Raw genomic sequence first — 15,188 nt, 5'->3', positions numbered from 1 at the left:
GGGAAGGACGACACATGGTAGTCCGATTCCTAGTTGTAGAGGAACTCTCTGCCTACAACATGATTCTGGGTCGCCCAACCCTGAATAGTGCCAAGGCTGTTATAATCCCGTCACTTATGCTGCTTAAGTTTGAAAGGGACAATGGAACAGTCGGCTCCCTAAGGGGAGATCAGAGGATGGCCCGAGAGTGCTATCTCTCGGATGTCAAACCCACTGCTAAGGCCACTGGCTCAAGTGGAGAAAAAACAGACCTTGACAATGTCAAGGAAAGTGCGCCTGTTCAAGAAACAAGCGACAGAAAAAGAAAGGCGTCCCAGACAGAGTCCGCCAGAAAGGCAAGAAAATAGCAATCATTGGCAGAGGACCGGCCGGATGAGTTCCGCCCTCAGCCGGCTGGTGAGCATACGGACCTGATATTAGACGACTCCCGCCCTGACCGAACAGTCAAAGTTGGGACGACTGCTCTGAGAAACCTTGGTGATGACTTTCACAACCTGTTGAAAGAATACAAGGACATCTTTGCATTTGAAGTCCATGAAATGCCAGGCATTAGTCCTGATCTGGCAGTACACAAACTCGCTGTGGATCCGAAAAAGAAGCCGGTACGGCAAAAGAAGCGGAACCATGGTGAAGAAAGAGGTCAGGCGGCCGCCGCCGAAGTCAAAAAATTACTTGATGCAGGGTTCATTCGGCAATGTTACTTCCCAGATTGGGTTGCAAATGTGGTACTTGTTAAAAAGCCGAATGGCACCTGGCGAATGTGTGTAGACTACACAGACTTGAACAAGGCGTGCCCCAAAGACAGTTACCCTCTGCCAAAAATTGATAACCTGGTCGACTCAACAGCCGGCCATGCCTTGATGAGTTTTATGGACGCCTATTCTGGTTTTCATCAAATTCCTTTGTGGAAGAAAGATCAGGAGAAGACGGCCTTCGTCACTGATCAGGGATTATACTGCTATACGGTCATGCCGTTTGGTCTTAAGAATGCCCCGGCTACATTCCAACGAATGATAAACACAGTGTTCTTTGATCAGATTGGGAGAAACGTCGAGGCATACATTGATGATATGATTGTTAAGACTAAACTTCAGAAAGATCATCTGACGGACCTCCGAGAAACTTTCGCCACACTCAGGCGGCACCATGTCATGCTCAATCCCAAGAAATGTGTATTTGGAGTTGAGTCTGGGAAATTTCTCGGATTCCTTATCAACCAGAGAGGAATAGAGGCGAACCCTGAGAAGGTACAGGCGGTCATTGACATGCAGTCGCCTCGTACCGTCCGAGAGGTTCAGAAGTTAACAGGTTGTCTGGCGGCCTTGGGAAGATTTCTAAGCCGATCAGGCGACAAATGCCTATACTTTTTCCAGGCAATTAAGAAAAAGGCAAGGTTTGAATGGGGGCCGGATGCTGAGGCCGCCTTCCAGAAATTAAAGGTTCACTTGCATTCCTTGCCAAGGCTGGTCAGCCCTTTGCCCAAAGAAAATCTCTACATGTACCTGGCCGTCTCTGATCATGCGTTAAGCGCGGTGCTCCTTGCTGAAAGGGACGGCTGTCAACTTCCGGTCTACTTTGTCAGTCACGTACTGAAAAATGCCGAGTTGAGGTATCCCCTAGTGGAGAAATTTGGTCTTGCACTCTTCATGGCTGTTAAAAAATTGAAGCCCTACTTTCTGGCACATGCAGTCGTCGTGTATACCGACCAACCGATCAAACGGCCCCTTACCACCATGGAGTCCTCCGGACGAATGATCAAATGGGCCATAGAAATGCAGAGTCTCGAAGTTACTTTCGAGCCTAGAAAAGCAGTGAAGGGGCAAGCCTTTGCTGACTTTATTGTAGAGATGACTCGTCCTCCTGACTCTCAAGTTCCAGACCAAGTCTGGAAGGTATATGTGGACGGAAGCTCTACTTCAAACGGTTGTGGAGCAGGCGTCGTATGTCAATCTCCAGAGGGCGACAGGTTCGAGTATGCTCTACGCTTCGGTTTCCAGGCTTCAAACAATGAGGCCGAATATGAAGCTTTACTAGCCGGGATCCGCATGTGTAAGGCGGCCGGGGCAAGGAAAATAGACGCCTGTTCTGATTCACAACTGATAGTGAGTCAGTACAATGGCGAATACGAAGCAACACATCCGGCCATGATCAAATATTTACAGGCGGTCCGACAAGCAGTCGGCTCCCTTGAGGATTTCCATCTGATCCAAGTACCGAGATCAGAAAACAACCAGGCAGATGCACTCTCGAAATTAGCATCATCCGCCTCCTCCGATACTCCTCGAACTGTGTTTTGGGAAGTAATGGAGAAGAGAAGCATCGAGGAAAATCCTATTGGAATTCTAGACAGAAGCTCAACCTGGATGGATTCAATCAGGGCATATCTGACAAACGGTACACTGCCGGATGATCCTCAACAGGCGGCATCACTGAAAAAACGAGCCTCCTGTTTTGAAATGATACAGGGGGAACTGCACAAGAGGGGGCACCTTCAACCTTTCTTAAAGTGTGTTACTCCTGAAAAGGGACGAGAGATACTAGATGATCTTCACTCTGGTTTCTGTGCTTCCCATATAGGTGGTAGGATGCTTGCTCAAAGGGCAAGGCGGCAGGGCTACTTTTGGCCTACTTTGGAAGCAGATGCAATGGAGATGGTGAAAAAATGTGACAAGTGCCAAAGGTTTGGCAAATTAATTCACCGTCCGGCTACTGACCTCACTACCATTCACAGCCCACTACCGTTTGCTAAGTGGGGCATGGACATTCTGGGTCCATATACGCCTGCTACAGGCGGCAGAAGGTATATACTTGTTGCCGTTGACTACTTCACTAAATGGGTAGAGGCGGAGGCTGTAAAGGGAATCAAGACGAAAGATGTAATTTCATTCATTTGGAAAAACGTCATCACTCGGTTCGGGGTTCCCATGTCTATGGTTTTTGATAATGGTCCCCAATTTGAGACGCCTGTTCTCAAAAGCTGGTTGGGAGACCAAGGAATTGGACATTACTTTGCATCTGTCGGCCGTCCACAAGCAAACGGCCAGGTAGAAGCCTTTAATAAAATCATCTCAGACGGTCTCAAGAAAAAAATTGAACGAGCAGGCGGCCTATGGGCAGATGAACTACCACATGTTCTTTGGGCCATTAGGACGACTGAAAAAGGGGCGACTGGAGAAACTCCATTCCTCCTAACTTATGGTGCAGAAGCTGTTCTTCCAATAGAACACTACGAGCCGACTCTTCGAGTAATGCTATATGACGAAGAGGCAAACTGGGAAGCTATGCGCCTGGCATTAGATTCACTTCCTGAAAAGAGGGGCAATGCTGTTTTGCGCCATGAAATCTACCGCCTGAGAATGACTAGATCATACAACAAGAAAGTGCACAGGCGTCCACTCAAAGTAGGGGACTTTGTACTTAGAAAAATGGAAGCAGTTGGTAGGGCTAACGAGTCTGGCAAACTAACTCCCAACTGGGAAGGACCCTACCGAATCTATGCGGAAGTCAGGGACGGTACCTACCGTCTGGAAACACCAGACGGACAACCGTTGCCTCGAACTTGGAATGTAGATAACCTTAAGAAATATTTCTTTTGAATGATGTAAAGTAAAGAGCTACTTAATAAAGTTGGCACTTACTATTCAATTTTGTATTACGAGGGGCATGCCGTCTGTACCTTTACAGTCGGCTACTCTCCATTGAGTTTTTTCACTCTATCTTCAGAGGGGCATGCCGTCTGTACCTTTACAGTCGGCTACTCTCCATTGAGTTTTTTCACTCTATCTTCAGAGGGGCATGCCGTCTGTACCTTTACAGTCGGCTACTCTCCATTGAGTTTTTTCACTCTATCTTCAGAGGGGCATGCCGTCTGTACCTTTACAGTCGGCTACTCTCCATTGAGTATTTTACTCACAATACTTAGCTAAAAAGATTAGGGCCTGGCCGACCCTGTGCCTAACAGGCGGCTACCCTTCTTTGACTTAGCACCTACGTTCACCAAGAACTTACCAAGGCCACCGGCCGAATGATCAGACCAGGCGCCTAGTCAACTGATCTAACTTTTAAAAACTAATCCGACCTGTCCCAACATTATAGCAGGCGTCCGGCGGCATCCATTCGGATGAAATTCGTCGCAGAGAGCAGCTCCCTTTTGGGTGGAACATTGTTCTATAAACTAATTACACGGCACCTATACGACTGTCCCAAAGGGCAACCACGTAGCCGTTTTTGAGACAAGGATAACTCTATCACTAACCAAACCAGTGGTAGCAGTTGACATCTGAGTCAGATGACCGCCTGTATTACTTGGGATAAATGCAGGGGGTACCTATTGAGATAATAGCCAACAAACATTGGCGAATCAAGGGGTCTAGCCGGCCTACGCCGCCTGGTACCTCTACTTCTCAAACAAAAGTGACGGCGACTGAGTAACTCCAAAGTTAACTCATAGTCACTCCTTCAAATTTGGTATGGAACCTAAAAAGTTTGAGTCGTCCGCCTGTTTTATACAAACAAGGGCACTCGAACCCCTATTCCTACTGGATAACCTATTGAGTAAATAGCCAACAAACATTGGTAAATCAAGGGGTCTAGCCGGCCTACGCCGCCTGATACCTTTACTACTCAATCAAGATTGTGACGAAGACTAAGTAACTCCTATGTTAACTTAATAGTCACTCAAACTTAGTACTGAGCCTAAAAGGTACGAGTCGTCCACTTGTTTTTAATAAACAAAGGCTCTCAACCAATACTCTTGCTAGGTTAACAAATAACAAATTAGAGGCCAACATTGGCAATAAAGGGAAACAACCGGTACCCGCCGCTTGTTTTCCTACTTAAATTCCTTGGCTACTTGGTAATTCTATTTACTTGGTCAAATTGAATAAAGAGTTCGAATACCGATTGATTAAATGGCCGACTGATCATCTATCCTGGAAACAGACAACCAGTCGTCCAGGGGCATAGGCGGCATACTTACTATTTGTACCTGTCTTAACGTTCGGCCATACACAACAGTCTGTCTAGTGAGCAAATTTCAAATACTTAGACAAATTTGAACAAAAACAAAAAGTTTGATTAAAATGAGCCGGCCATAAAAGACCAGCAGAATATTCAAAACCCCGGCCCCCTGGCCGGGTAATTACAAAGCAAACGGCACGCAGGCCGTGAAAAGAAAAAATATACTTAAAGCTTAAGAAGGGGGCAGTTCAGTATCAGCAGCAGCCGCCTGGTCAGCACTCTTCTTGCTGGACTCGGCCTTCGCTGCATCATCTTTTGATGCCTTTCCCCCAAGTGGCACAAGCGCCACAACCGGCTCTTCCTCCTCCAACGCAACGTCCATCGCCTCTTCTTCAGCAGCCGCCAGGATCTGTTGATTATATATTTCCGAACACTGGCGGTACGTTCTTTCCCATGAGGCAAAGTCGGCACTGGGAAACAGTCGTTCCCAGGTCATGCGTTGGATTTGGGCGGAGTCTTCCACCATCTCCCGGACGAGCTCTTGTTTTTCTTGCTCGGCCTTGTCCGAGAGCTCTTGGGTAAGACTCTTCTCCTGGTTCACTAGGCGTTCTTTTACGTTAGCCAAAGATTTCTCCATGGCTTCGTAAGAGTGCATTTTCTGACGAAGGGGCTTCAGCTCGGCTTTAAGTTTGGTGACGGTCCCCTCCAGCTCGTCAACCTTCTTTTGGGCCGCCTCTAGCTGAGCCCGAACAGCGGCGGTCGCCTGCGCCTGATAATAAAGAAGATCAATGGTCAGTACTTCATTTTGGGCAATTTGAAACATTGCTTTATCACAGCTGGAGGCGGCCATAGCCTTTGCGGCCTTTACCTCTTTGTTTTTCCGATCAATCGGCTTGCGAAGGCTGTTGACTCGGAGCAGGGCCTAAGTACAAAGAAAAACAGGCGTCAGTTTCCAATCAAAAGGGTTAACAGGCGTCCTGGAACTTCAAAAGGGTATACCTCAGCTAGGATCCCCGAAATTCCATCGAGGTCAAGGGTGCCGGCACCCTTGACCGCCTCCCTGTCAGAGGGAGGAACTACTTTAACCATTGACTTGGCTACCTCAACCAAGTCAAGTCCCTGGGGGCCGGCTGCATTAAGCAAAAGGAAAAACAAGTTAGACCTAATTAAGAAGGAAGCAAGAGTGAGTTTTTACAAGCAAGTGTCCATACATCTAGGCGGCCCCGCCTGGGTTTTTGAAGAAGTGGCCGGCTGCTTCTCAGCCGCCACTGTTTTCCTGGAAGACCCAGGAGAGCTTGCAACAGTCGTTCTCCGGGCCTTGGGGTCCGGCTGTTGCGAGGAAGAAGCCCTTGGAGTGCCAGACTGAAAACAAAAAGAGTTAGTATATGCATAATACAACTAAAAGGAGAAGAGTTTTCAAAGCTTACCAAGGGTGCCTCCTTGCTGGGGGAGTCGGCATACGACTGCTTCATTAGCGAGACCCGCAGCATGGCCGCCGCAGTCTTAGATGCTGTTATCTTACTCATGGCGTCGGCTGAAAGAAATAAACAGCAAAGTTAGTAAAAATCCCAAGTAAACAAGGCGTGAGAAAACAGAGTATTCGTCAGGCCGGCTACCTCTAGAGCACCGACTGCCGAGGCCACAGGCGGCCAAGAAGTACTCATCATAGAGCCACTTGAAGCTCGGGACGCAGTGTAGGGGTACTTGCTCTCGTACCCCTGAAGTAGAGTTCACCCTAGTCTCTACTTTGAAGAGTCCTTTGTCTAGGATCTCTCTTTTAGCCTTTGGGGGAACAGGCGGCATGCTGCGGCCGCCTGCAAGAAGAGGCGGATCCCTGTTCCACTTGTTAAAACGTTTGTTCAGCTCCGTGTCTGAACTCTCGATAATAAGGAAGGTGTTCCGCCAATCCTTCCATTTGTTTGCCTTACCTCTCGTCATGAGGTAACCCCTGTGGCTTGTTAGTTGATACCAGCCGGTACCTCCCGACTTAGGGGTCCGGCTGAGATAGTTCATGTGGGCGAAAGCCTCAAAACTTGGCTCCACCCCGTTCAGTTCGCACCCGGCCACATAGCCGAGTACGTTTACCCAAGAGTTGGGGGCTAACTGCCATAACCCCAGATCATACCCATCTAAAATCCGCTGAACAGCCGGATGTAATGGGAAGCGCAGACCAGCTTTGATGGCCGCCACATAGCAGCCAAAACAGCCGTCACCATAGCTGGTACCAGCCGGCCAGACGACAGTATCTTCTGGATCCGGCACAAACAGTAAATACTCCGGGCCCATTTTGTGGTTAGCAATAAAGCTCGCCACGTTGTCTCGCATGGTTGCGATCCGGCCCCGGGGCACCCTGCAGTAGTAGGGGGTGTTTTCCTCTCTGTAAGAGGCGGACGGCTCTGCCCAATTATCCCCCTTCTCCACTGCATGGGAACTTCTCGCCTCTTGTAGGCGGTTATGTTTTTCTTCTGAGTCAGAAGAACTATGGTCAGAAGAGCTGGAATCGGACTCGTCCCCTGACGAGTCCGAAGAGGACGACTCCTCCCCTCTCCTAGAGGGGCCCGCCTCCTCTCCCTTAGAAGGAGCAGAAGGTAAATTGGACATGTCCACGGTTAGATGAGAAGGGAACACCTTGGTCCCTCTCTCAGAACTGTCAGCTTGACAGTCGCCTCGTTCCACATCTGGCGCCTGGTCAGATGTTTCGCTAAGGAGTACCCTTTGGGAGGAGCCGTCTGAGTTTGATATTCTAGCAGTCTTTTTTGTTCTGGCCATCACGTTCTGCATAGACACAGATTCAGTCGGACTTTGTATAAAGGGCAAAGATGGGTCCAGAAAAGGGCAGGCGGCACTCCTAGTCCTAGATTCAGCCGTCCCCGGTGACCGGCTGATCACTAACTTAGGGCGTGTCGTGTGCTTCCATGGTGCCATTTCAAAAAATAAAAAGAAAATTAAGAGTAAGAGAACTGAGTTACCTGAACGGATGACAGTTGATGAAGTCCTGAAAGTTCGGGTCAGTCGGCTTGTCAGAACAGGCGGTAGGCAGAAAAAGTCCGAAAATGTCAGAGCAAGTTCAGGGGTCCGAATGTTCTCGCAAAAATTCTCAAATATGAAAATGACCGAAGTCAGCACTTCCTTTTATAGGCAAAATGAGAAGGCGAAGGGTCGCTTCCGAATTCAAATTTGGGCGGGAGAGTCTCCCGGCCGTCTGCAAGGTGACACCTGTAACGGGCTGTCGCCTGTCACCGTGCGACGCCTGTCACAGGCGACACGTGACCAGTCGCGTGCCACCTGTGAGGGGCAAATGATTAGGGGATTTTTATCCACCAAGCGCCGTTTGACAAGTGGACCAACCAGGTTCCGCCACGCGTCCTCCACGGACCACTTAAGACACGCCACGTGTCCACCCATGCCAAATGGGACAACCGGCCATCAAGGCCCATTTCAGTCTAGAAGCCCGATCGGCCCTAGGTTTACCTTAAACCTAGAGAGTTGCACGCTTCCCAAGGCTATAAATACTCGATTAATCCTCATTAATCGGGGGACCGAATAATTTACGGAAGAATTATTTACGGAACACATTAATAACCGGCTGATCTCGCTAGCAAAGCAGATTACCTTCATTAAATACTCTCACCTAGAGAGACCTTATTACTTTAATTTCTGTATTAATTACTCCTTAATCAGGTACTAACTTGACCGTTGGAGGCGGAGCTCTCAGGAGTCTCCGTTATTTTGCAGGTACAGGCGTCCGGTTCCAGTCTCGGAATTGTAACTCTCCCGCAGGACATCAGAAAACCCCGAAACACTTCCGTTGTTTGAAAGTTCGACTCACATTGCATTTGTACAATCTCCAATGAACATCTTTGACCATTTATAATTTCGGCTATGTATAAGTAAAAATTACTCCGTATAAAATTTTGATATTTTAAAATTTTATCATAAGGGAATCTAATAAAATCAAATTTGTTAATTTATTTTGATTATATAAATCATAAAATGTGGTCAAATATATTTTATTTTGACCACATGAATAGTAGTGAGTCGAACTTTCAGAAACGAAGGTAGTATAATATAGTATTTTGAATGAAGGATAACTACCGTAGATTTTTCATACTCCATCCGTTCCTGAAATTTCGACTCATTTTGCATTTGCGCGATTTATAATGAGTATCTTCGGTTATGTATAAGTAAAATTATAAAAAGTTGATGTTTAAAATATTTATAATAAAATGTTTTTTTTTTGACACAATATAATAAAAAGAAGCTAATAAGATCTCATATGCTAATTTATTTATATTGTATAAAACCTTAAATATGATTAAACTTATTTATTTTGATCCTATAAGTAGTTCTCCGTAAGTAAATCAAACTTTTCAAAACGGAGACAATATAATACTACCTCCGTTAACTTTTATTTGCAACTTTGGAGTATTATTTGTGAGACATAAAATATTCCAAAGTTGCAAATAAAAGTTAACGGAGATAGTATATGACTTCGGGTCAAACATTTCCGGACGGAGGAATTAATATAAGTCCTTATCCCAATTCTTTAAAGTCCCAAAAACATAATCACTAAATCGGAATCCTCACCGTCCTGCCGTTTTCTTCCCTAGGACCCTACACCCAACTAAAATTTCTACTTTATACTCAAGAGTAATCGTACTATATTTATTTCCCTCCATTTAACACGAGTTTTAATTTTCCCACTTTATTATACGAGTACTACGACCACCTTTAGAGTATATATATAGTGCTCCGCATCACCAACACAACGCAGCAAACCACATTTAACACCCATTACAAAAATAAGCCCACTACCAACTTCAACTCCTTTACCACCATTCCTTTAATTTTTCCTCTCCCATCCAATTTCTAAATCTTGTGCCTTCCACAATAATGGCACTATCTTCATCACTACTACCCCCACTTAGTAACAACAACGCTACCTCTCCTGCTAACCGCAAATTATTCTGTGGTGGTGATCGAGGCCGGATCTATGCTACTCTTACCGTGCAACCGCCCACGGAACCCTCAAAGGCGAGTAGCCTACCGATCAAGAAGATCCCCGGCGATTATGGTCTTCCAATTGTCGGTCCAATCAACGATCGCCACGATTACTTTTACAATCAAGGGAGGGAGGAGTTTTTCAAATCTAGAGTCCAAAAGTACAAGTCAACTGTTTTTAGAGTCAACATGCCACCTGGCCCTTTGATCTCCTCTGACCCAAACGTCGTCGTTTTGCTCGATGGTAAGAGTTTTCCGACACTCTTCGACACTTCCAAAGTCGAAAAGAAGGACGTCTTCACCGGAACTTACACTCCCTCCCTCGAACTCACCGGAGGATACCGTGTCCTCTCGTACCTCGACCCATCCGAGCCGAGTCACGAGAAATTGAAACAACTAATGTTCAAGCTAGTCAGCACCACCCGCCACCGAGTTCTTCCCGAGTTCGAAACATCTTACTCCAACTTATTCGATGAGCTAGAGAACGAGCTAGCCACACATGGGAAGGCCAAGTTCAACGAGGCCAACGATCAAGCCGCTTTCGACTTTTTGGCCCGGGCGTGGTACGGGGTTAATCCAGAAGATTCAGAACTTGGAAGAACAGCACCATCAATAATATCAAAATGGGTATTATTCCAACTTGGCCCAATTCTCACACTTGGACTACCAAAACCAATCGAAGAACTAACACTTCATAGCTTTCGCCTTCCATTTTCACTAATCAAAAAAGATTACAAAAAACTATACAACTTTTTCTACCAAAACTCAACCGATCTTCTCGAAGAAGCCTCCAAACTCGGGATCTCACGTGACGAGGCATGTCACAACCTTATATTCACCACGTGCTTTAATTCATTTGGTGGGATGAAGATTTTTTTTCCTAACATGATCAAACAAATCGGACGAGCCGGGGTGAATCTCCACCGTCGACTCGCGGAGGAGATTCGATCCGCAGTCCGATCCAACGGAGGAAAACTCACCATGTCAGCCATGGAACAAATGCCCTTGATGAAATCAGTAGTGTACGAGTCCCTCCGAATCGAACCGCCCGTCCCGCTACAGTTTGGGCGGGCTAAAAAGGATCTCCTTATCGAATCCCACGACGCTGCGTATGAAGTTAAGGAAGGTGAGATGCTGTTCGGGTTTCAGCCGTTCGCAACGAAGGATCCGAGGATATTTGATCGGGCTGAAGAGTTTGTAGCTGATCGGTTTGTTGGAGAAGAAGGTGAAGAAAAGTTGAAGCATGTTTTGTGGTCAAACGGGCCGGAAACCCAAAGCCCGACTGTTCATAATAAGCAATGTGCTGGGAAAGATTTTGTTGTGCTGATTTCGAGGTTGTTGGTCGTACAGTTGTTCTTGAGGTACGACTCGTTTGGTATTGATGTTGGTGTCTCTCCTTTAGGTGCTAAAATTACTTTTACTTCCCTCAAGAGAGCAACCTTTTGATGATCAATTTTAGCTTGCTTTAGTTGATAAAGTAGGGGGCATGTAGTATGTACTAATCTTTTTATCCTTCAAGTTTGGTTATCACATTAGAAAAAAATAAATAAAATTTGGTAATGTGATAAGTAGGTGTTGATGTACGGGGTAGTATGGAGTAATGTTTAGTTTTAACGTGATTTTTTGAATCTGCTAATGTCAAAATTAAGAAGTTAGTTTGGAGGTCTGGATTAGGAAATTAGGAATGGATAGGGGGGTTTTTCTCATGTGTTTTGTTGTTGTTTTTATTTTTTTTATTATTTTTTTTATTTTTTAATAACCTATTTGGATCTATGTTGATTGTGATTTTTGTATTTTATTAAGTAGTGAGCAATAGCTCATTATATCAGTATATATGAATGTCTTCTTTATTTTATGCATTTTAATTATTTCTCCCTCTCTCCGGTCTTGATTTTCTCACTTGTATCTTTTTTATAAAGGAAAAATTGTTAAGAATAAGCCAAACTTTATGCGGTTAGCTCAAAATAAGTCGACCTTTACTCGATATCCCAAAAATGAGTTGTGACCTGTTAGTTTTATAGGTAACCGGTTGTTTGAGTCAATTATGCCAACTGTCAAAATACAATTGGTTCTTTTTTAAAATTTTAATTATAATTGAGTTATATTATTATTTAATAAAAGAATTGTAATTCTTTGCCTCAAAAAAAAAAAAAATTATAATACCCACTCCCAGGCCACCGGCAACCGTTGCCTATTCCCCCCACCCTAGACCACTCTCTTCTTTCCCCTTGCACCGTCGTCACTCCCACCACACCAACCCCCTGTCGGCCCTTTCCCCCACCGGTGACCACACTCCCCCCACACACAACCCATGTTAGTTCTCGCTCTCCCTTCCTACCTCCACTACTACAAAAATGGTCAAAGAGACCTTTCCAAAAAAGCCAAAGAGACTGCTTTAGAGGCAGTCTCTAGCTAAGTGGTCTCTTTGGCAAAGAGACTGCTTTGATGGAAGCGGTCTCTAGAATGAACAAACTAAGACCGCCTATTGCTGAAAGGCGGTCTCTAGAATGAGAAAACTAAGACTGATTATTGATGTTAGGCGGTCTCTTTTTTAGGAAAACTAAGATCGCCTATTGCAAATAGGCAGTCTCTGTTTTTTTAAAACGGAGACCGCTTATCTAACTTCACAGGTTCCTTGGGCATCATTTTTTTTTTAAAAATAGCTTAATTTATTTGATTTTTAAATCGTAAATTAAAATTACATTTCATTAAAATAACTAATTGATTTTTTTACATTTTGTATATTTATACATGGTATAGACTATAGAATACAAAATTATACAAAATCTAGAATTGCATAGATAAAAAAATCATTAATCCTATAAAATGCTTCTTCAAACCGAACTTCAACAACTCATTCGTGTAGATCTTCTTTAGCTTCGAATATGAACTGATGATCCATTTGATTATAAGCTGCAATTAACATATAAAAATTAGCTTAACCCAGAAAAAAATTGTAGTTAACAACCACCTCCACCTCAAAAAAAATAAAAATTAATCCAAATCCAGAATTTCAAAAGTTAATTAAAAAAAACCCAAAATTCAAATGGAGTACCCAGAAAATACTATTTTACCCCAATTGAATTGATAAAATCATTAATAACCTACGAAAAATGAAAGAAAAGTATAATTAAACAGAAATTTTTTATATTAAAAAAGAAGTTCGCTAAAATTAGTCCTCTTTGTGAAATGAAATCTGACTTTCAGTTTCAACACACTATTTCGTTTGGTAATTTGCTTTGTTTTTTTACGGGATCTTTCGTTTAGTATTTTAAAATAACCTATCAAGAGTAGATCTAGTAATCCATTGTGATTTTGAGCCGCTAATTATGATTTTGATATGTATTTTCATCTAATTTAAAGAATGTAAACTACAAGATTTGTTGAAAAAACCAAATAAATTATGAAAACAAAATTCAAGAAAAATTACCCACATATATCAAATCGAAAATCAACTCATTCAGAAAAATAATATACATAAAGAAAAGATGAAGAGGGGAGAGAGAGAGAGAGAGACAAACCTTTGAACCTAAAGAGAGAACCGAGTGTTTGGAGCTATCGCTACCGCCGCTTCCCAGAAAGAAAAGGTGACGAGTTGGTTGCAGACGCTACCGCTGCGCGACAAGCGATGATGAGGGATGTATAGGGCGGAGTTATGTTGGCGGGGCTGAGATCGAGAAGGAGAAAGTATGGGTGAAGGAGTGTGAATGAGAGCAATAGAAGTGCAAAGGTTAGAGGTGGTTGCATGACTTGCCTCAAAATAGAGAGAGAAAGTCAGGGGATGGATTGGAAGGAAGGAGGCTGAAAGCAAGCTAGGGTTATAAAATGAGGAGGGAGAACAAAGAACGGTTGGGGTAAAGTCCAAAAGCCATAAAGGAGATTAAAAGAGAAAATGATTAAGAGACCGCCTATCTTAAATATGTGGTCTAAGGTATTAGATGCAGAGACCGCCTAACTTAAATAGGCGGTCTAAGGTGTTAGTCTAGAGACCGCTTTTTTAAGGACAAGTGTCTCTCTATTTTAAAATTACAAATAAAAAATTCAAGAGAGACCGGTTATCTTTGGTAAACGGTCTTTATTAATTTTCACTTTCTTAAGGTAATATTAGATGGACCCGTTATTTGTAATATTGGGTCTCTTGAAACAAAGACACATGTTATTTAATCAAGCGGTCTCTTATCTTAGGTCTCTTTGGCCATTTTTGTAGTAGTGCTCGACCCATTTTAACTCCGATCCCCTCTGTGACTGGCCGCCAATCCCCCTATTCTCCTCAATGTTAGCCCTTTTCTCTTTCAATTCCCTCTCCTAACCGTCAGCCAAAAAATTAACTTATTTTGAGTAAATAAAATGTTGAATTATTTTAAGCTAACATTGAAAAGGTGGACTTATTTTTCACAAATTTTCCTTTTATAAATTATCCATATTGATTAAAGTAGTGCTTATATCTAGTTGCAAGCTTTGACGAGATTTTATTTCATTGATTGTTATCTTGTTTCTTCTAAACTTTTTCGTTTTTATTTTTTATTTTATTTTATTTATATTTTTTACACTAATTGTTATCTTAGGGCTTGTTTAGCAATATTTTTTGTTTTTTTTTTTAAAAAAAAGAAAAGATATTTTCTGGTGTCAGTTTTCAAAATTATCATAATTTTAATAAATTTGACTAATTTTTAATTCATTATATATATATGTGTGTGTGTGTGTGTGTACTTCCTCCGTTCTTTTTTACTTGACCCGCTTTGACTTTTACACTATTCATCACCCTTCCTTTAACCGTCTTTTGTAAATAATAATCAATGAAAAATATGTTCATGTAAGATATTTTTGAATTCGACTCAATAAGTACTATCATAATATGTAAATTTTAAAATTTTTTACTTATAGAGAATTAAAGTTATTGATCATTAAAGTTTTGCATTGGCAAGCGTGATAAAAGAAACAGGTCAAGTAAAAAAGAACAGAGGAAGTATATATATTGTATAGGATAGCTCCCGCTAAACTATCGCCCAGCCCCCAGGGTGCGCACTCATTGCCGAGAAAGCAATTAAAGGAGGGCTCACTAGCCCGGCAGAGTCAGCCCGCAGAGCTGACCAGGCTGAACTCTCCACAAAAGAGATGGTACGCCTATAAATAGAGGGAAAAGTACAACGGAAAGGGGGTAAGACAATCAAGTCATTATACTTTCTACATCTCTCTAAGTACACTTTCTCTCTCTAAACACTCTCTAA

General features: G+C 43.4%; 1 protein-coding gene and 1 long non-coding RNA gene across 2 annotated transcripts; one reads left to right on the top strand and one right to left on the bottom strand.

The window, feature by feature from the left end:
- The first annotated feature begins 9,646 nt into the window (after positions 1–9,646).
- On the top strand, positions 9,647–11,832 carry LOC110690148 (allene oxide synthase 1, chloroplastic-like). Its single transcript, XM_021866974.1, has one exon. It carries the CDS (start codon positions 9,853–9,855, stop codon positions 11,404–11,406), a length of 1,554 nt encoding a protein of 517 aa, XP_021722666.1. The 5' UTR covers positions 9,647–9,852; the 3' UTR covers positions 11,407–11,832.
- An 805-nt stretch (positions 11,833–12,637) lies between these two features.
- On the bottom strand, positions 12,638–13,933 carry LOC110690194. Its single transcript, XR_002505038.1, has 2 exons — positions 13,482–13,933; positions 12,638–12,873 (listed from the first exon to the last, which is right to left on the bottom strand). It is a non-coding gene; the product is annotated as an uncharacterized LOC110690194 (long non-coding RNA).
- Positions 13,934–15,188: the final 1,255 nt, after the last annotated feature.

Source organism: Chenopodium quinoa, unplaced genomic scaffold (assembly GCF_001683475.1).
Source record: "Chenopodium quinoa cultivar QQ74 unplaced genomic scaffold, ASM168347v1, whole genome shotgun sequence".
NCBI classification, from domain to species: Eukaryota; Viridiplantae; Streptophyta; class Magnoliopsida; order Caryophyllales; family Amaranthaceae; genus Chenopodium; species Chenopodium quinoa.
This window is presented reverse-complemented; position numbering and strand designations above follow the sequence as displayed.